The sequence below is a fragment of the Lepidochelys kempii genome, chromosome 6 (genome assembly GCF_965140285.1).
Source record: "Lepidochelys kempii isolate rLepKem1 chromosome 6, rLepKem1.hap1, whole genome shotgun sequence".
Classification (NCBI taxonomy): domain Eukaryota; kingdom Metazoa; phylum Chordata; order Testudines; family Cheloniidae; genus Lepidochelys; species Lepidochelys kempii.
Genome location: NC_136385.1, coordinates 60,254,587 through 60,276,587, shown reverse-complemented (window position 1 = coordinate 60,276,587; position 22,001 = coordinate 60,254,587). Strand labels below are relative to the sequence as shown.

The following is a 22,001-nucleotide window of genomic DNA, read 5'->3' as shown; positions in this document are numbered from 1 at the left end:
CAGTTCCAAGGAATCTGCAAAATTAAGACACAGTTCATTGGTCAAGTAGAAGAAAATGGTATCTTAGCACATACAGTTGCATTTATTTGGTTTGTTTAAATCAGTTGATGTACACTGATGGACTAAACTGAGTTGCAATGAGGGATTTGAATAGAGTGAAAGAGTTTCAGCAGTAGGGGCACTGTGGAAGGAAACATGGTGGAAAAGGCACAAAAAGAAGTGGGGAGGTGGTTTTCTTGGGTACATGAAAGGGGCATGAAGGCAAGTAGTAAGAATGAGAGAAAAATGTGCACCAGGGTAGAGTAATGTAGAGTGTAGAAGGTGGCAGAATTTCTCTGTCATCTCATCAGAGAGGCTACTGATCAAATTATCCTCTTCCTGTTTCTAGCAATAGGCTTTTAAGGTCAGGGTTTAAGGTGTGTTAGTAAAGGAATGGGTTTGAGAGGAAGCTTGCAGGCTGCTTCTGCTCTGCAAATAGAGGACTTTAGTTTCCAGGGCACTTAACCTGGCTCTTTTTGCTAACCCTAACATTACTTTGAGAAACTAAGTCAGTGCTTCACCTAGTGGTGCAAATATTTTCCCCTCACTGCTTTAAATTACTAAACCTTTCTTTGCTGTGTCTGAATTGAGCCCAGTAAATGCACTTCTGCTATCTTCTATAATTTGCATTATCTGAGTATGTGCTTGGTGAGTAGACACTGGAGCAAGACATTTCTGTTTTACTGCCATAGATGCTGCAGGTCAGGAATGAGCTGTGATGGGGCCCAGATTGGAACAACCAGGGAGGGCTGAGAGTAAAGATTTGGAATAGCTTTTGGAGCTTTATGGTATCCTAGGACTAGAAGGAATTGCAGGTCAGGATTAGGATGCATTTTAAAGTTGTGTGGAGGAATGTGAAGGTGTGGAAGTTACTCTGAGCATGGTAGCCCCTGTAGTAGTAATAGCGGTTTGTTGGTTTCATGTTTTTACATAGCGCTGAAGGTGTGCATGCCATTTTGCAGAAATAATATGTGATCCCTTACCAACAGAGTCTACTGTCTAGGTGAGCTATGACTTGACATAGAAAGAGATTGCATGAGGAGAAAATGTAAGAAGAGAAATGCTGGGAGACTCATGCCAAACAAGATTTTGAAGCTGTTAAGCATATCTTCTGTCGTGTGTGTGTGTGTGTGTGTTTTGTTTTGTTTTGGTTTTTTTCTTTGTATTTTTATTAAATTTAGTAAATAAAAATTGAGTTCCCTGTCACATCCTGTACAGTGAGCTGTTTATGGCTCTCAGAATCTTAAACTTGAGAAAATGTCCTTGTAGGCAAATTGCTAACATGAGTGGTGCATTGTTAAGGCTGTTGCAACTTTTCTAAATATAAGCAAAGGTGTAAAAAGACATATACTATTGTACCGAAAAGGGGGAAGAGGATGTAGTAGATATATTCCACCTCTCATTTGGTGTGCATGATGTTTAATTCCTACTAATAGATATGGTCATTGATGTCCTTGACAGTCAAATGTCTGTCACTGAATAAGTAGTGGAGGTGAGACAATACTTTAAGTAGCATGTATTGCGTACTGTAGAAATCCCTAAGATAAACAGATTTCTTCTGGCTTCTCTGGCCTGAAAATACAGTGATACACAAATTAACCTTATTACAGCATATTGTGAAGCACCCAGGGATGTTTTAACTAACTCCTTCCAAACTGAGTTCCACCTCTTCCTTCCCCCCCAAACTTATTTTTGAACACTGGAAAAATCCACTAATGATTGTTGCACCAGATGACTTTTGAATAAGTCTGTACTTGTCCATTTGGATAATTTGATTGGTGGTATGTCCAGAGGTGCTTTATTATTTGTAGTACTCTATGCAAGAAGTCCTGCTACTATTGTGTTAAGAAATGGAGTTTCTTTCTCACAGATATTTTTTTCTTTCTTATCAGAATGCTGATTTGAAGAAACAGCTTCATGAACTCCAAGCCAAAATCACAGCTTTGAGTGAGAAACAGGTAGGGAAATAGATATTTTTAACACCATGTTCTAAAGAAATGTCTGCTCTCATCTTCCAAGAGAGCTGCTAAATTTCTTTGTGTGGATGTAAGTATGGGCAGTCAGATGTTTTGGGGCTTTATTTAATTTCTCTAGCACAACAAAAAATAAAGACAAATAAATGGAGCTTGAACAAACGGACTAGTATATCTGATGGCCTGTATTGATGAATGTGTCAAGAAAGTGTTCTGTTTAAACTATATTTTACCTTATATGAAACAGAAGTGGGAAGACACTGGAATTTGTTACAGTAATTTGAACTTGAGACCGGAGTTATAGTCTAAAATTCACTCATTTTATTCTAAACCAAGAAGTCCTTACTCAGGCAAAACTCTTTGAAGTCTATTTCACATTATGGACTGAGAAACTGAGTAAGGGCTTCTGGATTCATGCCCTTGAACACTGGAGACCGCTTAGTCCATAGTAAGCCAGTCTGTTAATCTTTGCGAGGGCAACTGTTCGTCTTCATTGGCGCTCGGTTTCTAATGGACTGATCCACAACTGACTGCTAGTGGCATTAGCCACCTGGTGGGGATTGCTCCATATGTAGACTGAAAATATTTGTCATTGGCAGACAGATGATTACTCTATAGAATGTCTAGAGGACTTGCAAAGCCATATGGGTAACTATTAGAATTCAAATTTTATTGTGATGGGATACAGAGTTCTACTGACCTATGCATTATTAAAAAAAAAAAACCCACCTCAGTCAAAAACCTGTTTTGTTAGTTTATGTTTGCAATATTACTATGAAAATATAACTGCATCAAGCCAGCTCTTGGTCACTATGGCCTAAATCAGGGGTGGGAAAACTGCTGCCTGCGAGCTGTTTTAAGCTGCTCCCCGCTCCAGCCGGGGCACTGGATTGGGGCCGCACCATGCGGCTCGGCCCCGCTCCGGCCAGTTAGGTCAGAGGGCCCCTGATAGTTTCAGGGTTAGTTTGCCATCATGCCAGAGGACTGACTTATCAGTTTGTGTTCAGGCAGGGACAGGAGGTAAGGTACTAGAAATGGGGAGAAGGAACTTCAAAGCTTAGAAAAACATAGACATCTGTCTTACGGTGGTTTTATAACTCTGATCTGATATTCTTTAACGTTACAATTATAAAAACCTGAACAGAAGATCTGGCCTGCAGTTGAGAATATGTTAGTTGCTTTCGGCTCTGTTTTCTCTTCAGCCATTGTTTATGGCAAGGGTGGGAAAACTGTGGGCCACATCCAGCCTGCTAGCCGATTTTAATCCTTCCCTTGAGCTCCTGCTGGGAAACGGGGTCTGTGACTTTCCCCACTCCTGCCCTCCAGCCAGGAAGCAGGGTCAGGGGCTGCTCCACGCACCACAGCTCCACGCAGCTCCCAGACGAGTGGCATTTAGGGGGCTGCCAGAGGGCTCCGCATGCTGCCCCCGCAGCTCCCATTGGCCGGGAAATGCTGCAAATGGGAGCTGCAGGGGCGGTGCCTGTGGACGGGACAGTGCGCAGAGCTGCCTGGCTGTGCCTCTGTGTAGGAGCCGGAGAGGGGACATGCTGCTTCTTCCAGGAGCTGCTTGAGGTAAACGCAGCCTGGAGCCTGCACCTCTGAACCCCTCCCCGAACCCGTCCCCAGCCCTAATCCCCCTCCTGCCCTCCAAACCCCTCGGTCCCAGCTTGGAGCACCCTCCTACACCCCAAATCCCTCACCCCAGCCCCACCCCAGAGGCTGCACCTCCAGCCGGAGCCCTCCCCTCCCCCCCACTCCTCTGCCCCAGCCTGGAGTCCCCTCCCACACCCTGAACTCCTCATTTCTGGCCCCATCCCAGAGCCCTCACCCACTCCTGCACACCAACCCCAATTTCGTGAGCATTCATGCCCCGCCATACAATTTCCATACCCAGAAGTATCCCTCGGGCCACAAAGTTTGCCCACCCCTGGTTTATGTGGACATTCATCTAAGGAGAAGCTACACCCTTTTTGCTCAGCATAGCAACTTGAAATTTCACATGGTGAAGCATTTTTTGTCATGTGATAAAGCATGAGTTGTTTTAAAAAAGCTTTGATTAGCTCAGTTTCTGAATTGTTGGCTGCCAGTAGTCATGAAAAGGGACCTCATTTGTGACACAGAAAGTGTGAAAATTGTAAACCAGTTTCCTACTTTACGTACCTGTTGTTTGTTTTTGCTAAATATTGAACAGTTCTTGTGATTATCAAAATATTAAAACAGGATGTAAACTGCTTTATCATCTCTACCACTGGGTCCATGAGCTGCTAGTGTCCCCAAAAATGACCCTTTTAAAATAGCATGGCTGCTAAAATGGGGATTATATGAAGTTGTGTTTAAACTGAACATGCATTTTTACATGAAGAGAAGACATGCTTCTTGTGTATGTAGCTGTAGTGTTTGTGGAGGGGGGCCCTTTTGAGTATTTGAAAGTCTCTGCAGGCACAGCTGTGATTTTTTGCAAGGCATAGGGATGCAGTTTGTTAAGAGTCAGAGACCGTGCTTTCGATGGAGCATTTACTTTTGTTCTCATTTTTTATTATTTTTCCTTTTATAACAAATGTAACTGAGAAAATACTGGTTTGATCTTTGTATATGGGGGAAATCTGCATCCAGTAGGCTAACTTCTAAAGTGGTTTTATGAGCAAAATTGGTGTGTACTCCTGTTTCCTCACATCTTTTATATACAGTTCTAAAGCACTTTTTACGGTAATGCCACACTCCCTGCCTCTGGCGAAGGGATTGTGTTGTAGCATATGCTTAGTTCAGAGAGAGACTGTGCTAGCGCTTTTGACTAGAAGGGAGTCAGGTTTCCCAGATTCTGCTGTCCCAAGAATTGGAGACTTAGCCCTCATTTCCCCCTAGGTAGGTTCATGGGACATCTTCTTTTAACCACAGCTGTGGGATGATGATGATTCAGCTTTTAATTTGTGGAGACCTTTGCCATTGTTTAATCAACTTTCACTGAAGTGAGGTGTATAACATTCTGCTTTCCCGATTGTCCCTCCTCTTATGCTTGAGGACCAAATGAGAACCTACAGTTGTAAAAATTGAATTAAATACAGTAGTGTTGTTGCTGAAATTTTATAAATTATTCTTTGCTCTCTTCTTTACTGAAGATGCACAAAGGCTTCTAGTGCAAGTGCCAAATCTGTGGCAGTTAAGCCAAGGCTTCCAGTTGCTGTAGAACTTCTCTCCCATTCTGAAGCATTGTGGGAGTAGTGCTAATATGCTGGAATTTGCTGTCTGTCACTGCAGTGATTCATAGTGGTTAAGGCTTCTTGCTGAGAATTAATAATGAGAGCTCTGTTCAGAAGTTTGTGAAACTGAAGAGGTCTGGCAATCTACAAGGAGAAAGCAAGTCGTCTGTGTCATCTGTAGGCATAAACATAAAAAAGAGAAACTGGTTAGTCAATGCAGAATTAAGCTGTACAGAAAAAGGCAAGCCAAAAATTCATTTAGTTGTTGAAAATGTAAAGAGTGGTGAAAGTAAATGCTTTGATTTGTTTCACTTGGGAGGTAATGAAGCTGTGCACGCTGTAGGTTTCAATGAAAGGGAACAAACTTTTCTTGAACATAAATTTAATTTAGAGGGGGAGTGTAAATTTTAAATTTTAAACTGTTCTTTTTTCCTGATAATTTTAATTTTAAAAGTAAAGTGAATTTTTAAACTTTCATTGTTAATTATTTAGTTTCTCATCTGGGAAAATGAAAATAAGTGGGGTCAGTTTGGCTTTTGTTTTAAGTTTAGTGATTTCAGAGCTACAGTGTTTCAGTTGGAGAAGAATGTGTTTGTTTAAAAAAATCAGTTGGAATTTAAAAAAGGCAGCATTTCTTAGGTTTTGCACAAGCACTTTTTATCAAGTCTAAGTTTGGGACCAGATTTGATTATGTCCCCTTAAAACTTCCTTTTACATGTTTACTTTCATTTTCACCCCAGTTGATTTTAAGATTTTTGTACCATAAAATAGATGGTTAAACTGTACTAATCTTTCATCACTAAGTGGTAACATTTCTGTTTCATGGGGGGTTTAGCCATGATTTCCTGATAACCATAGTGGAAACCTGGAGCTAAATCCCTGCTCTGGACGTGTACTCTTTAAAGTATAACGGTTTAGAATTAGCAATTGAAGTATCAGGAAAGCTACCAACATACATGTTGTAGATTTTCAAAGTTGGAGAACCTATAGCTCTCATGAAAGACTGAGATGGAGCGGGGCTGGCGTGAAAGAAGGCATGCAGAATGAAGACTTGCAATAGACATCTGTTCTCCTCTTCCATGCCCTCCCCAATCAAATACAAATGGCATCACCCTGTCACAGATATGCCATTACTGAATGTGCCCCACATTACTTTGTTTTCAGTGACAAGGAAGAGTTCACCTTACTTGAGTGAAAATATGGAATTGTGCCAGTAGTTAAGTGACTTAATCAAGGTCACAGAGAAAGTCAGTGGCAGAGCCAGGAGTTTACCACCAATTTTCAAATTAGTATTCCAGTGCCTTAACCACAAGACCACCTTTCCTCCCAAGTTTGAACACATTATTCCATGCCTAATACATTAGAAAATTAAAGCATGCCTATTTAACCAGAATTTTTTCTAAGGTGTTGTCCAGTAATATTGCCTTGCAGTGCTGGTGTCGGGTTGGATTACCTGATGTACAAGGACATAATTTGTGAAATATGTAAATTTGATGGGCCTAAAAGCATAACTTCCTTTTCAGAAATGCTGCTTCATATTTTGTGAATGTTGTTCTTGGCTCCCTTGAACACATTTCAATGCTCTCTGGCCTTTTTTGGTGCTGCTTCACTTTCCTTCCCCATCTTACCATCTTGACCAAGTCTAAGAACCATTTAACAGGTAATTTTAATATGGGCTCTACCACATAGTAATTTTGGCAGCAGAAATCTCATGACATGGCCTTGTTTTCAAACAAGAACAAAGTGGAGAGGGTACTTTTTCTGTAATTAAATTGCAATAAAATTAAATGATTCATCCAGGTTTCACAGAATTTGTTTTCTTATTTGTGTTGCACTTCAGTGTGTTTTCCTTAACAATGCACTGACGTTGAAGGAATTGAGAGGATTCCTTTGCAGAAGCCTAAAGAGAAACAGAGCCTTTTTGTTGATATAGCTGGAAACAGGTATCCAGTGTCAGAAGATGTCTAAGTTTTTGATGCACTTATCACTTTGGTATGTAAGTGCTACACAGAATTATATTAAGACACAAAAGGTAGTTCTCTTTGCACTGATGTCAGGCTGTTTTAATTATTTTTCCTTCAGAAGGAAGTCTACTCACAAACATGTTTTACTGTTTAGAACAGGTGATTACTGAATCCTATAGAGAACACACTGCAAAAGCAAGCCATTTTGCTTTGTCTCTTAAGGATGAGCAAGTTTATTCACTGTTTTTAGAATTTAAAGCAACTGTAGGCGGCCTTTTTGGATAACTCAGATTACCAATCTACATTCTGTTTGTTTATAATCCACCAAGTTCCTTCCAGTCTTGCTACTTAATTGTGTGTAATGAGAGAAAAGGGTGGTGTTTTTTATAAAAGTAGTAATGATGAATAATTAGCCACAATTATAGCAATAAGTAGTTGATATGCATTTGAGTAAATGCAAACAAATCCCTTAAGCAACAAAGGAAAACTGCCATAACTGAAGTCTTCAGAAATATATCATGAATAAGCTGTCAAATTTATTACAGGGATCATATCAACCTGAAGAGTATAGTAAAACTGAAGGGTGCATAAATATATCCTGGGACTCCGCCCTTCCTGCATACTAATCACAAATAGTAGAGTGGAATTTTCATGAAACCCACTTAAAGGTCTAAACAGAATGCCTAATACTAGCACACTTCACTCAAAAAATGTTTTGTGATCTACACTGTGTATGCAGGCAAAAGGATTTTGTTGGGGAAGGAAAGCTCAAAAAAGGCCATAGAACATAGGAGGAGGAGAAACTGGTACAAGCAATCAAACATACATAAGCTATGCAGAAGCATTTCTGAAAAGACAGATTTGTAAATTTTGACAAGCCCAAAAACTTCTCTCATTGATGTAGTGCCCTTGCATAGCAGGTGGTCCTGGCATTGCAGGCTAATATGATTCGGTAACATCTTAATCAGAATTTCTCCAGTGTAGTAGAGGTACATCTAGGCTAAAGTTCATGAACTTGGATGCCTATATTTTAGGTATTTAAATTCATAATTAGGAACCTACATAAGAGCTAAGCTTTTCAGATATGCTGAATACTTTAGAATATCCTTTGAAATCCATGGGAGCTGTGGATGCTCAGAATCTCTAAAAATTCATGCCACTCCACTCTCAATCAATCAATTAAACAAACAAAACCCCACACCACCAAACCCGCTCCAAGTGCATGTTTGAGCACCTTTTCTATTGCCAGTGGAAGAAATGTGCAAATGTGCCATTTGAATTTATGGTAATGAATATAATTGTGACATTAAAAAAAAGTCTGAGAGGCTGTTGGTTTATTTTGGTGATCTGGGACTGCCACTATTAAGCATGGATCTTCCCCTCTTTGAATGCATAATATAAAAAGATTAAAACACCTCTTACTAAGTAACTGTAAGCAGACACCTTTCCTAACTTTATAAACACAGTCCACACAGCATGAAAAGTCCCAATTCACTTTTCTGCGGTTTGGCTTAAATAATAAAGAACACAGCAGTAAGATATAAGACAAAGGCCAGCTTAAACTGTCTCCCCAAAGTTGGCTACTTTTAGGCTTCCTTCTTGATGACTGTTCAACCCAAGTGCCTTTCTTTTTAGACAGACATTCCTACTTCCTTTATATGCGGGTGGGATAATGACTCGCCTGCCTCAGTGAGTAAACAGAACCCTCTTAATCTTTTCCCAGTATGACTGACACCTGCTTAACAGTGTGAGGTTTTGAACAAAACAGTGCCAAACTGTTACAATACCAACTCCAGCCATAGAGATACAAAATAAAACACTGTCTTGGAAGTCATCATAAAAATACTGACTTATTCTCAATCTGAGAATTGAAAGATGGATAAGGAACTGGTGAAAGGGGAGGCTACAATTGGTCATACTAAAAGGTGAACTGTCAGGCTGGAGGGAGGTAACTAATGGAATACCTCAGGGATTGGTCTTGGGACCAGTCTTATTTAACATTTTCATTCATGTCCTGGGCACAAAAAGTGGGAGTGTGCTAATAAAATTGCAGATGATACAAAGGTGGGAGGTATTGCCAATAGGGAGGAGGACCAGAATATCAAACCAGAAGATCTAAAGGACCTTGAAAACTGGAGTAATAGAAATGGGATGAAATTTAATAGTGCAAGGTCATGCACTTTGGACTAACGGCAAGAATTTTTGCTATAAACTGGGGATATATCAGTTGGAAGCAACAGAGGAGGAAAAGACCTGGGTGTATTAGGTGATCACAGGATGACTATGAGCTGCCAATATGATGCGGCCGTGAAAAAGGCTAATGCAATCCTAGAATGCATCAGGTGCAGTATTTCCAGTAGAGATAGGGAAGCATTATTGCCATTATACAAGGTACTGGTGGGACCTCATCTGGAATACTGTGTGCAATTCTCCTAAGTTTAAGAAAGATGAAATCAAACTGGAACAGGTCCAGAAAAGGGCTACAAGGATGGTCCGAGGAACGAAAAACCTACCTGATGAGAGGGAGTTTGGCTTGTTTAGCCTAACAAAACAAAGGCTGAGGGGAGATAAGATTGCTCTCTGTAAATACAGCAGTGGGATAAACACCAGGGAAGGAGACAAGTTATCTAAGTACCAACGTTGATACAAGAATAAATGGATATGAGCTGGCTATCAACAAGTTTAGGCTTGAAATTAGATGAATTTTTTTAACAATCAGAGGAGTGAAGTTCTGGAACAGCCTTCCAAGGGGAGCAGTAGAGGCTTCAAAACTGAGCTTGATAAGTTTATGGAGGGGATGATATGATGAGATTGCCCACAATAACATGTGGCCCATCTGCGACTGTTGGTCGCAAATATTCCCAACGACTGAAGATGGGGCACTAGATAGGGAGGGCTCTGAGTTACTAAAGAGAATTCTTTTATGGGTGTCTGGCTGATGAGTCTTGCTGACATACTCAGGATCTAACTGATTGCCATATTTGGGATTGGGAAGGAATTTTCTCCCAGGTCAGAGACCTTGGCAGAGACCCTGGGGTTTTTTGCCTTCCCCTGCAGTATGAGGCATGGGTCACTTGCTGGTTTAAACTAGAGTAAAATGGTGGATTCCATATAACATGAAGTCTTTAAATCATGATTTGAGGACTTCAGTAACTCAGCCAGAGGTTAGGGGTCTGTTACAGGAGAGGGTGGGCGAGGTTCTGTAGCCTGCAATGTGCAGGAGATCAGACTAGATGGTGCCTTCTGGCCTTAAAGTGTATGAGTCAATATGTAATGGAGGAAAAAAGGTTGTTTGTGTTTTTTTTTTTGTTTGTTTTTTTTATTGGGAGGTGCAGTAGATTCTGTTTATTCGCAACCCCTCAGTTGCCAGCAAAAAGTTGCCATTATCTGGTAGTTCCCAATTAATAGAAGGCAGGTTTGCACGGCTGCAGCCAGTGAAGGAAGGGCTGGCATGTGTCTTCCCTGGCTGCAGCTGTGCAAACCTGGCTGCAGGCAGGGCAGCAGCATGGAGGGAGGCTGTGTCCTGATGCTAGGGCTTTCTACAGGGATTGTGGGTGCTTGGGGCCCATGGAGCTGCACAGTACCTCTCCCTGTGCTCTCAGGGGATCAGGGTCAGCTTATCCCAGTGCTTCCTTCCCTGAGTGCAGCTTGGAGAGCACAGGGAGAAATACTGTGTAGTTCCAGCGTCTGCGCTGCTACAGCCCCCCTCCCCACTATTGCCCTGCCCACAGCCTCCCATCCTAGCCCCTTGCCTCCTGTGTGATCCCTGTCCATAGGCGGATTTGCAGGGCTGCAGCCAGGGAAGATACATCCCAGCACTTCCTTCCCTGGCTGCAGCCTTGCAAACCTGCCTATAGTTGGGGCCTTTTCCCCCAAAATATGTTCTTAATAAGTGGCATTCTATTGCCAATATTGAAATCCCATTCCCATTAAAGCTAATGGGATTGGTTCCCAGCGAAGTACTGCTATTAACCAGAGGTTGTTAATATCTGGGTTTCTGTTAAGCAGAATCTACTGTTTGTGAGGATGTCATCTCGTCAATGATGAGAGAGGTGAAAATATCATAGGAAACACTTACCAGTTGGAAGGGGAGGAGAATCAGCTGCCAAATATCCACTTCAGAGCTACAGCTGTTTGTGTCTTCTAAATCTAAAGGCTTAGCTATCCAAAAATCACACAGTAAAAGGCCCATATGAAAAGGATGACAGTACATTATTGTGTATCAGTAGTAGCCAGGCAATTGTAAAGAAAGATGCTTCTCTGCATCCTTTCCCATCCTTTTTGAGGGTAAAGGATCTTATTGCAAGACATCCCTGGATTCTCCAGGTTGGATCCTGGTGTTCGAAATAGAGAAGTCTTTTTTTATATGTTTCTGGGATTTAAAAACAGATGCTATGTTAACATTGACTGCTTAGTGGGCAGCCATGAAATCACTTAACTTAGTTACAGGTTTCAGAGTAACAGCCGTGTTAGTCTGTATTCGCAAAAAGAAAAGGAGTACTTGTGGCACCTTAGAGACTAACCAATTTATTTGAGCATAAGCTTTCGTGAGCTACAGCTCACTTCATCGGATGCATACTGTGGAAAGTGTAGAAGATCTTTTTATACACACAAAGCATGAAAAAATACCTCCCCCCACCCCACTCTCCTGCTGGTAATAGCTTATCTAAAGCGATCACTCTCCTTACAATGTGTATGATAATCAAGTTGGGCCATTTCCAGCACAAATCCAGGTTATCATACACATTGTAAGGAGAGTGATCGCTTTAGATAAGCTATTACCAGCAGGAGAGTGGGGTGGGGGGAGGTATTTTTTCATGCTTTGTGTGTATAAAAAGATCTTCTACACTTTCCACAGTATGCATCTGATGAAGTGAGCTCTAGCTCACGAAAGCTTATGCTCAAATAAATTGGTTAGTCTCTAAGGTGCCACAAGTACTCCTTTTCTTTTAACTTAGTTAGCTATCATTAAGCTAACTATTGTCTGCATTGTGGTTTTTTGATCCTGCATGACATGATGTGCCAGTATCCCTGGGACACATTGACAATTTGTTGCCTTTGATGCCTCTATATGCTATCCTTTTTGAATACCAAATCCTCCGTTGACTCCTTCCTGGACATTGCACCACCTTCTCCTTAGTACTGTTCTCACTTTGCACCGAGGTGCGGTTGGTCTCCCTACTCATGGCCAAGGCACATTCAGAGGGAACCTCAGGTTGCCTATGCTTTGAGTGATGTCTGCTTGGGTATGTGAGCATGATAATCCAAAGAGGAAACAGCAGAAAATATTGTCTGACAGTTCGGAGTACATTTCTTCAATCCCATTGAAGGCCTCTGCACCACTGCCCCAACCTTGGCAAACTGAAGCGCCACTCCAATGTCTGGACTGCTTGGATCCCTCTGTGTCATGGAAGCTATGATCATGTTAACACAGTTACCCAAACCACAGGAATCTCGGTGTACCTGGAGGCAGTACTGTTGTGGGTGGCATTTCTGGTGCTTCTTATGCTGGTCTCACTCAACACAGTTGATGCTGAAGCATTCTCCAGTAGCTCTCCTTTATTTTTCACATAAATGCAGCAGTCTGTTACACCTGTTTAGGATATGGGAGACATTGGTTAGGAGTATCAGAATGAATGTTGTTTGGACACATAAGGGATTAATGACTCTTCAAAGCCCAAATACCATTCTGCTTGAGTGAGAAGACAACAATTGTCCTTCCCAGGCTGATCTTACCTCCCCACTCCCCTCTACTGGTTGGAGGCTTTGTTGTTGTCTCAAGCAATTGTTTCCAAAGTTGACTAGGACTGTCGGGCCTGGAACTGGATATAAAAGCAAGGTGGGCCTGCTCATAATGGTACATTTGGCAAGTATAAAAAGATTGGTCTGTTGTACAACAATCTCTTTGCTTTTAATGCTTTGTCATCCTTACATTTTTAAACTTATCACCAAGAGGAAAAGATGACTGTCCTTTAGATATAAGACCCCAAGCTAAGTGAAAATGCAGTGTAAGATACTTGAATATCTGCCCTCAATTGGTCATCTACTGGGCAAGCTGATAGAAGGCTGACTGGGGTGAGAAGGGAGAAAGACCTGGCAAAGATTGAAACATTCACTTTATTTCAGTTGTGCTTCGTGTTGTACCAGGATATGAGATCTAAACATGGGAATTCACTATCAAAACATTTTATGAAAATCTTTACTTTAAGAGGTGTTTCCTGTCTTCCTCACCTTCCTGCACATCACTGAGTACAGTGACAGAAGCAACCCAATGTTCTGCCTCATGACATTCCTTCTTACAAAAAGAACAAAGACACATATACCAAACAGCAGAATCCCTTGTTTTGCAGCTAGATCTGGGATGCTTGTTTGTGTTTGACATTTCCATTCCTAGTGCTCAGTAAAACTAGTTAGAAATTGTGATGTCAGTAGTATTAAGTGTCTTGGCATTTAAGAAGTTTGTTTTGACATACAAAGCTCTAAAAGGCTAGCACCTCTGAACTAAGAGACCACTTCTCTCCCACCATCACATTGCTCCATTTGCAGTCAGCAACAGCGCCATAATTGGAGCTCCAATGGTAAAGTAGAGAGTGGACAGCTGTAAAGGTGGCAGGTGTTCTTTGTTAGGAGCCTCAAGCCTTTGGAACTTGCTTTCCTCCTCCCCCACTCCTTTGGAAGAGTCCAAGTTGTTATCTTAAGGGTATACTGCAAGGTTCCATTTTTCTCTCTCAACCATAATTAGATGGGTGATGGGTTGGACTTGACAGTAAGGAGTGTGAGGCTCTGGCAGGGACTTTTTGTAGAGTTTTTTAATTTTTGTGGCTAGGTTAATTCTTTACAGAATGGTCCCATGGAATTGTGCCGGGCCAATACCCCAGAGGTCAGTGGATCAACTGTGCTAGTTTGCTTCTCCCAGTGAGAAGCCAAAAGGACTACAGTTGAACCCTGTTTATCCAACCCTCCATTATCTGTGTCTCCGTATTTACTAAACAACCAGCACACGTAGGTGCAGAAGCAGATGATCTCTCCTGTGGCTGCTAGATGGTGCTGCAGCTTTGCACTTTCCCATTCTCCAGATTATCTGAATTTTTGATTATCCGATCTGGTCCCAGTTACAGCAGAACCCCATTTATCTGATCTAATAGGATCTTTGGATGTACAAACAGGGAAATATCAAATAGATGTAGAGAGGCTATACTACCTTACTCCGGTAGGGGGGTCACACCAGTGTCCAGTTCTGGTGTTCACAGTTCAAGACAGATGTTGAAAAGTTGGAGAGGGTTTAGAGTAAAGCAGTGATAATGATTAAAGGATTGAAAAACATGCCTTCTAGCAGTGATTCTCAAACTTTTGTACTGGTGACCCCTTTCACATAGCAAGCCTCTGAGAGCAACCCCTCCTTATGAATTAAAAACACTTTTTAAAATATATTTAACACCATTATAAAAGAGTGAGGCAAAGTGAGGTTTTAGGTGGAGGCTGACAGCTCGCAACCCCCCACATCATAACCTCATGATCCCCTGAGGGGTCCTAACCCCCCAGTTTGAGAACCCCTGCCTTATAGTGATAGACTCAAGGAGCTCAATCTATTAATCTTAACAAAAGGAAAGTTAAGAGATTATTTTACCAGTTTGTTTACCTACATGGGGAACAAATATTAGATATGGGCTTTTCATCTTACCAGAAAAAAGTATAACCAGATCCAGTGGCTGGAAGTTGAAGCTAACAAATTCAGACTGGAAATAAGATGTACATTTTTTTAACAGTAAGGGTAATTAACCATTGTAACAATTTAGCAGTGGCTGTGGTGGATTCTGTCTCACTGGCAATTTTTAAATCAAGATTGGATGCTTTTCTAAAAGATATGTTCTAGTTCAAACAGGAGCTAATTCAGGGAAGTTCTATGGCCCGTGTTATGCAGGATGTTCAGAGCAGATGATCCCAGTGGTCCCTCCTGTCTTTATGTAAATCTATGTACAATAGACACTGTGTCTATGTATATTACTGAGGTAGCAGGTAGTGTCCCCTATATTTAGTTGCTGAACACTTTTTTTCCATTTTAAAGGATTCCTGCAGTTTTTTCAAGACTCTAACGATCTCCACTGTTTGCAGTAGGCATCTGAAGTTTGGGCAGGAAAAAGCCCTGGGGTTAGACAAGTGCTTTTTCTTTGTCTCATTAAATTCTGTTCAGGTTTAGCTGGGTTTAAAGTTAGAAACTTAAAAAATCACTTTTCTTCTTTGAATAGCGTCCCTGTGGGTGCTCCACTTTAGGTATGTATGCATTCCTGTCCCTTTGATTGGAGATTTTTGGTAGCAGCGTCTGTTCAGCACACCTGCGCCCTACATATCCTTGTGTCCCTTACCGAGACTATATAGGGCTGTGTGGGTGAACAGCACTAAGTTCCTCCTCAGCTGGCTTCGGCTTGAGATGGAGTCTAGTGTGTGCCTGTTTGTTTCTTTTATTAGTATTTTGCTTTATAGTGAGAGTAGGTTTAATACCTTATAGTTGGAATGTTGATAAATGCAAAGTAATGCACATTGGAAAATATATTCCCAACTATACATATAAAATGATGGGGTCTAAATTAGCTGTTACCACTCAAGAAAGAGATCTTGGAGTCCTTGTGGATAGTTCTCTGAAAACATGCACTCAATGTGCAGCAGCAGTCAAAAAAGCAAACAGAATGTTGGGAATCATTAAGAAAGGGATAGATAATAAGATAGAAAATATCATTGCCTCTATATAAATCTTGAATACTGTATGCAGATGTGGTCGCCCCATCTCAAAAACGTTATATTGGAATTTTGAAAAGGTTCAGAAAAGGGCAACAGAAATTATTAGGGGTATGGAATGGATTCTGTATGAGGAGAGATTAATAAGACTGGGACTTCTCAGCTTGGAAAAGAGATGATTAAGGGGGGATATGACAGAGGTCTATAAAATCATGACTGGTGTGGAGAAAGTACGTAAGGAAATGTTATTTACTCCTTATAACACACAAACTAGGGTTCACCAAATGAAATTAATAGGCAGCAGGTTTAAAACAAACAAAAGGAGGTATTTCTTCACACAATGCACAATCAACCTCTGGAACTCCATGCCAGAGAATGTGAAGGCCAAGACTATAACAGGGTTAAAAAAAGAACTAGATAACTTCATGGAGGATTGGTCCATCTGACTATTAGCCAGGATAGGCAGGGATGGTGTCCCTAGCCTCCATTTGCCAGAAGCTGGGAATGGGTGATAGGGAATGAATCACTTTATGATTGCTTGTTCTGTTCTCTGTAGGACACCTGGCATTGGCCACTGTCAGAAGACGGGATCCTGGGCTGGGTGGACCTTTGGTCTGACCCAGTATGGCCGTTCTTGTGTTTGTTTCCTTTTCTTTTGTTTCTTTTCCCTTATTGAGGGACTTGAGTAACTTTTTTTTCTTGTGTCGGGGATGTCTGGCTCCTCAGGGTTTAAAAGATGCCGAGAAGCAGTTCCTGTTCGTGATGGGCACTCTGTTGCATTTGTTGTTTGGGAAACCCTCACATTCCTAGCAAGTGTAAAATCTGCCCATCCTTTAAGGGAAGGGTCTGTAAAAACAAGGAAATTAAGTATACACGTTAATGACAGAGCAAGCCTTCAGACCAGTTTCAGACCCAGGTTCAGAGTATTCTCCTGTACAGAGACCTTCCTCATGTGTCAGTGTCCCATCATTGTCAAGACCATGGTCACCAGCAATACTACTTTGAGTGATGGTCCCTATATGGATTCTAGACGTGGGTGCGCATGCGCACCATGCACCAGAGCCGGAACTGTTCGTAGTAGTGTCGGTTGACCCGCATTTGCGTTGTGCATCGGTCGCATGGTGCATCCAGAGTTTTAAGAGGCTGTGCGGGTCGACATCACTCCAGTTCCCTCTTAATGCTACATGGCCAGAGTTGGAACCCCTGTTCCTCAGTGCTCTTAGCTTGCTAAGAGAACTCTTATCTGTTCCTTCCAAACTTCTGTATATAGTTGTCTACCAATTTTTAGTCAGTTAGGTCTCACCTGTTTGAACCTTTTTTTTCCCCCCTTGTGGGGCACTCCCCTGTCCTGAGAACTATGCCCTGGCAAGATAACTTCAAAAGCTATGCTTTGCTCTGCGTGACCAGCACCAACGCTGTCTCTATTGTCTCAGCAAAGCTCACATCATCTTCCATTGCTCCATCTGCTGCTCACTCCCAGCTCAGACTTGGAAAGCTAGGGAACTTTGCCTTCGCAAACACCTGGTAGAGGAGGCTATGTGCCCGTGTGCGCAACTGGATCTGGTACTGACGGATCATCCAGAGCGATGCCCGTCTCCGATGGTGAGCGCTCCCCAGGCCCTTCCTTTGCACCACCAGCAGTATCTACGCAACAGCTGAGGCCCCACCGTACATATAAGAAGCATGGGCATAAGGGCGGCTCCCCGATGGGGACCGCCTCTAAAAGCAGAGTTGCCTCCCTGAGCCACACCAGTTCAGGTAAGAAATCGTGTGTTGACTCAGCTGCTCCCGCCACCTAAGAAATATTGTATGGAGCATAAGTCCAAGCCAAGCTGTGACCTGCCAGTACTGCCTCCTGCTGCGGTAACTGGTCCACTGCCTTCACCTCCGGCACCATTGATGCTGCTGGGGCCATCTGGACTTTTACATTCTGTCCCATGCACGCCGGAACATTTGTACCCTCTGATGCCTCCAGCTGAGCTCATGCTGCCATATGCTGGCTCCCCTTGGTGCTCCAGGTCTCCAGCTGCTTTGAAGCTTCTGTCTCCAGTGAATGAATCTCTCCTGCTCTGGCAGCATCCTGCTCTGCTCTGCCTCTCACTGCCCGTACCTCTCCTGCTCCTGGAACTCCCTGTTCCGCCCCATCTGCTGCTGGCAGTGCCGACAGCCTCACTTCTGCTAGACCCTCCTCCGATTCTGAGTGGTCCTCTGAGCCAGATCCTGCATTCTCCCCTACGCGCTCCTATAGCCCAGACCCTCGGCGCCAGCCCTACCCTCTGGCATATGGCCCTTCCACTGAGGTATGTTTCCTCTACCCCCGGGGGCTACTGATGCCTGGTGACCCGTATGCCTGGCCCGCTGGGGATCCTTACTGGGACCATGGGGTTACCGTCACTGCCACATCACTGGCCATCTCCTACCCGCATCGCCCCTCCTTCGTCTACGATGAATCCCAGGACATTTCTACACTGTTTGCACTTCCAGCACCACCAGTCCCTACTGGTGCTTCCTCATCCCCGAACAATGTGTTCATCCCACCTTCCCTTCCTCCCCCATCCTCCTGACAACCATAGTCAGTACCAGGACCTACTTCAGTGCATGGCTGCAGATCTCAAGCTGCCAGTGGAAAATGTTTAGGACTTTCAGAACCAGTTCCTGGACATCTTCAGCCTTCTGGGCCTTCTCGCACTGCCCTCTCTATCCATGAAACCATCTTGCAACCAGCTCAAGCGGTCTGGCACACCCCAGCTTCCTGTGTCCTTACCCTGAAGCTGGCAGAACGCCACTACTTCATGTCATGTAAGGGTACGAACTTCCTATTTACTAAACTCTCACACTCCAACTCACTCTTGATTCACACAGTGACTGAGTACACTCAACAACACCTCAAGGCTACCCCTCCAGATTGGGCAGCGAAGAAACTTGACCTGCTGGGGCTCAAGGTCTTCTACTCCGCAGGCCTCCAGTTCCTCATTGCCAACTACTAGGCCATCTTGTCAAAAGTACGACTTTCTCTCTTACTCCATGTTGGCGGAGATCCAGGCCTTTCTCCTGACAGAGCAACAGCAGTGTTTTCAGGCCCTACTGGACGAGGGCAAGGTAGTTGCCAAGGTGGACTCCAAGCTGTGGTTGATGACACTGTCTTAGCCGGGCAGCACTGCCAACAGGACTTTTAACGGCCCAGTCGATGGTACTGACCAGAGCCACCGCGACCCAGTGCCTTACATTCTGCGACCCAGTACTGGGTCGTGACCTGCAGTTTGAAAACTTTCAAACCACTGATCTAGGCCACTCCATATTTCCCTAACTGGATGTCTGGCTCCTTGTTACACCTATTGGCGACTTCCTCCTCGCCCCTGTCCAGACCCTCCACAACCTCCTTGCCAGCCTGGGGATCTGCATCAATGAGGACAAGTCAGTTCTTGTCCCTGCCCGCGCACTCACCTTCATAGGGGCGCGCCTTGACTCTCTCTCTAATGGCCCACGCCTTTCTCCCATCAGACTGATTCAAAGCCCTCATTCTGTAGCTATGCCACCATCTGTTTACATGCATTGGCAGTGCCTCTTCCTCTTTGGCCACATGGCAGCTGCACCTTGGTCCCACTGTATGCCTGCCTGCATATGCGCTGCCTCCAGCTGTGGCTCCGGTTGGTCTACAGTCGGACCACCTGGGCAAGCCAGTCCTGATCCCCACCTTCGTCCTGGCTTCCCTCACCTGGTGGTGCAACCATCGAGGTCCTGGCCGGCACCCTTTTCGCTCCCCCCACACCACTCTCACCACAGATGCCTCACTTTTGGGGTGGGGCTCCCATTTGGAGGGCCACACAGCTCAGAGCCTCTGGTAGCCCAGGGAAGCATGGATGCGTATCAATATTCTGGAACTGCGGGCTGCCTGCCTTTATTGCCGGGCGTTCCTCACATCCCGCCACATTCAGCTGCTGTCCAACAACATGACAATGGTTGTATATATCAACAAGCATGGAGACCGTCCTCCTCTGGAACTGGTGCCTCAGGCACTTTCCATGCCGTGCACCTCCCAGGCACCAACAACTCTCTGGCCACCGTGCTCAGCAGGTCTCTCCACGCAAATCACAAGTGGGAGCTCCATGACCCCATGCTTCATTCAGTCTTTTGCCAGTGGGGCATGCTGTGATGGGACCTCTTCATGACAGCTGAGAACCGCAAACTGTCCCTCTTCTACTCCAGAGGAGCCCTTGGGCCAGGCTCACAGGGCGATGCCCTCTCCTTCCCTGGACCACCAAACTCCATTACACCTTCCCGCCCATTCCCCTGCTCCTGTAAGTTCTGCCCAAGGTGAGGTGGGATCATGCAACAGTCATTCTCACAGTCCCCTTGTGGCCTCACTAGTATTGTTTCACCGATTTCCTCCACCTTTCCACTTGCCCCCCACTCTGCCTTCATGCCCTCTCAGATCTCCTCACGCAGGCACATGGCCACTTGCAGCACCCCAACCCGGATCAGGTCCACCTCATGACCTGGTATTTGGATGGGGTTTGCGTGTAGACGGGCTGTGCTCTGCCCGTGCATGACACCTTCACTCACAGCAGATGGCCATCAACTAGAGCCTGCTACCACGCTAAATGGTGATGCTTCCCTGCCTGAGCGCACCACTACTCTCTGGACTTAGTCCAGGAGAATGGGAATGGAGACGATCTCCTTCACTTTTGACAATCGGGCTTTGCCCATGTCTTTGTCCGCATCCACCTGATAGTGCTTCATACGTTCCCCCCCCCCCCCGTGGATGGGTTTTCTGTCTTCACTCATGGAACTACCGACCACTTCTTTTGCGGCCTTCTCAACACCTTCCTGTCCATGCAGGCGTCTGCTCCCTCTTGGGACCTGAATCTCATCCTCTCTGCCCTCACTAAACCATCCTTCAGACCACTTGCTACCTGCTCTCTCGCCCATCACTCCATGAAGGTAATCTTTTTGGTGGCTGTCACCTCAGCATGATGGGTTAGCAAGCTGGTGGCCGACCAGTCCTTTACTGTCTTCCACAAAGACAAGATCTCTCTGCACTTGCACACCAAATTTCTCCCCAAGATAGCCTCCCCGTTCCACCTCAACCAGTGCATACACCTTGCAATCTTCCCCCATAAACCTCACACCTTCCTCAAAGCATGCATGTTATACTCTCTCTCCGTGTCTGCTGGGCACTGGTCTTTTATCTCCAGATCTTCTATGTCTCGCCCTTGCTCTTCCTTGCCATCGAAGGGCACTGCTGGGGCTGCACTCTCTCCTCGCGCTGCCTCTTTAAATGGATCTCCTATTGTATTGAGGAATGCTATGTGCGCGCGCGCGCTCTCTCTCTCTCTCTCTCTCTCTCTCTCTCTCTCTCTCTCTCATATGTACCTCCCCCCAGGGAGTCATGGCCCACTCCATGCGGGCATATGCCGCCATGGCGGCTTTCCTCATGGACGTACCATGGCAGGACATTTGTAGGGCTGACACATGGTCCTCCATCTACACCTTTTCCGCTCATTATGCCATTGCCAGTGCGGCGGTGGTGGATGTGGCAGTCGGCTGGGCTGTCCTACAGATAGTAACTTCTTTCAAACCCTCACACCTGCCTCCGTGCTGAGCACTGCTTGTTACTTTCCCACGTTTGGAATCTATATAGGGAACATCATTCGAAGACTAAGAGGAGGTGACTTACCGTAACTGGAGTTCTTTGAGATGTGTGGTCCCTATTTGGATTCCAATACTGGCTTCCATCTCCTCTGCTGCAGGCTCCATCACTTGGTGGTAAAAGGGACCTGGAGCAGCATCGACCCATGCAGACTCTCAAAGCCTTGGACGCACCATGCGGCCAATGCACAATGCAGTGTGGGTCAACAGACACTAGTAGAAACAGTTCTGGCTCTGGCCAGGGATGCTGAGTTTTTATTCTCTCACCCAGCATTAAACTCTCTGGTCGTGGAGACAGTCAATGAAAGGCGCAGATAGCATACCCAGAAGGCCACACCTTATAAGAAAGATCAGAAAGATCTGGGTTCTTTCGTCATAAGATCTATTCATCAGCAGCACTTCAGTTCAGCATAGCTAATCACCAGGTAATGATGTCAAAATACGAC

The 22,001-nt window shown here is 44.3% G+C and overlaps 1 protein-coding gene across 13 annotated transcripts in view; it reads left to right on the top strand.

Moving 5' to 3' along the window:
* PHF21A (PHD finger protein 21A) overlaps positions 1 to 22,001 on the top strand; it is a 260,529-nt gene that overhangs the window by 79,058 nt on the left and 159,470 nt on the right. For 12 of the 13 annotated variants that reach the window (XM_073348143.2, XM_078853291.1, XM_073348152.2 and 9 more), the window contains one exon: positions 1,932 to 1,997. In XM_073348143.2, the coding sequence (XP_073204244.1) occupies positions 1,932 to 1,997 (66 nt within the window). Of the gene's footprint in view, positions 1 to 985; positions 1,043 to 1,931; positions 1,998 to 22,001 lie in introns of those variants that run through there. The other variant, XM_073348149.2, reaches the window with a different exon arrangement.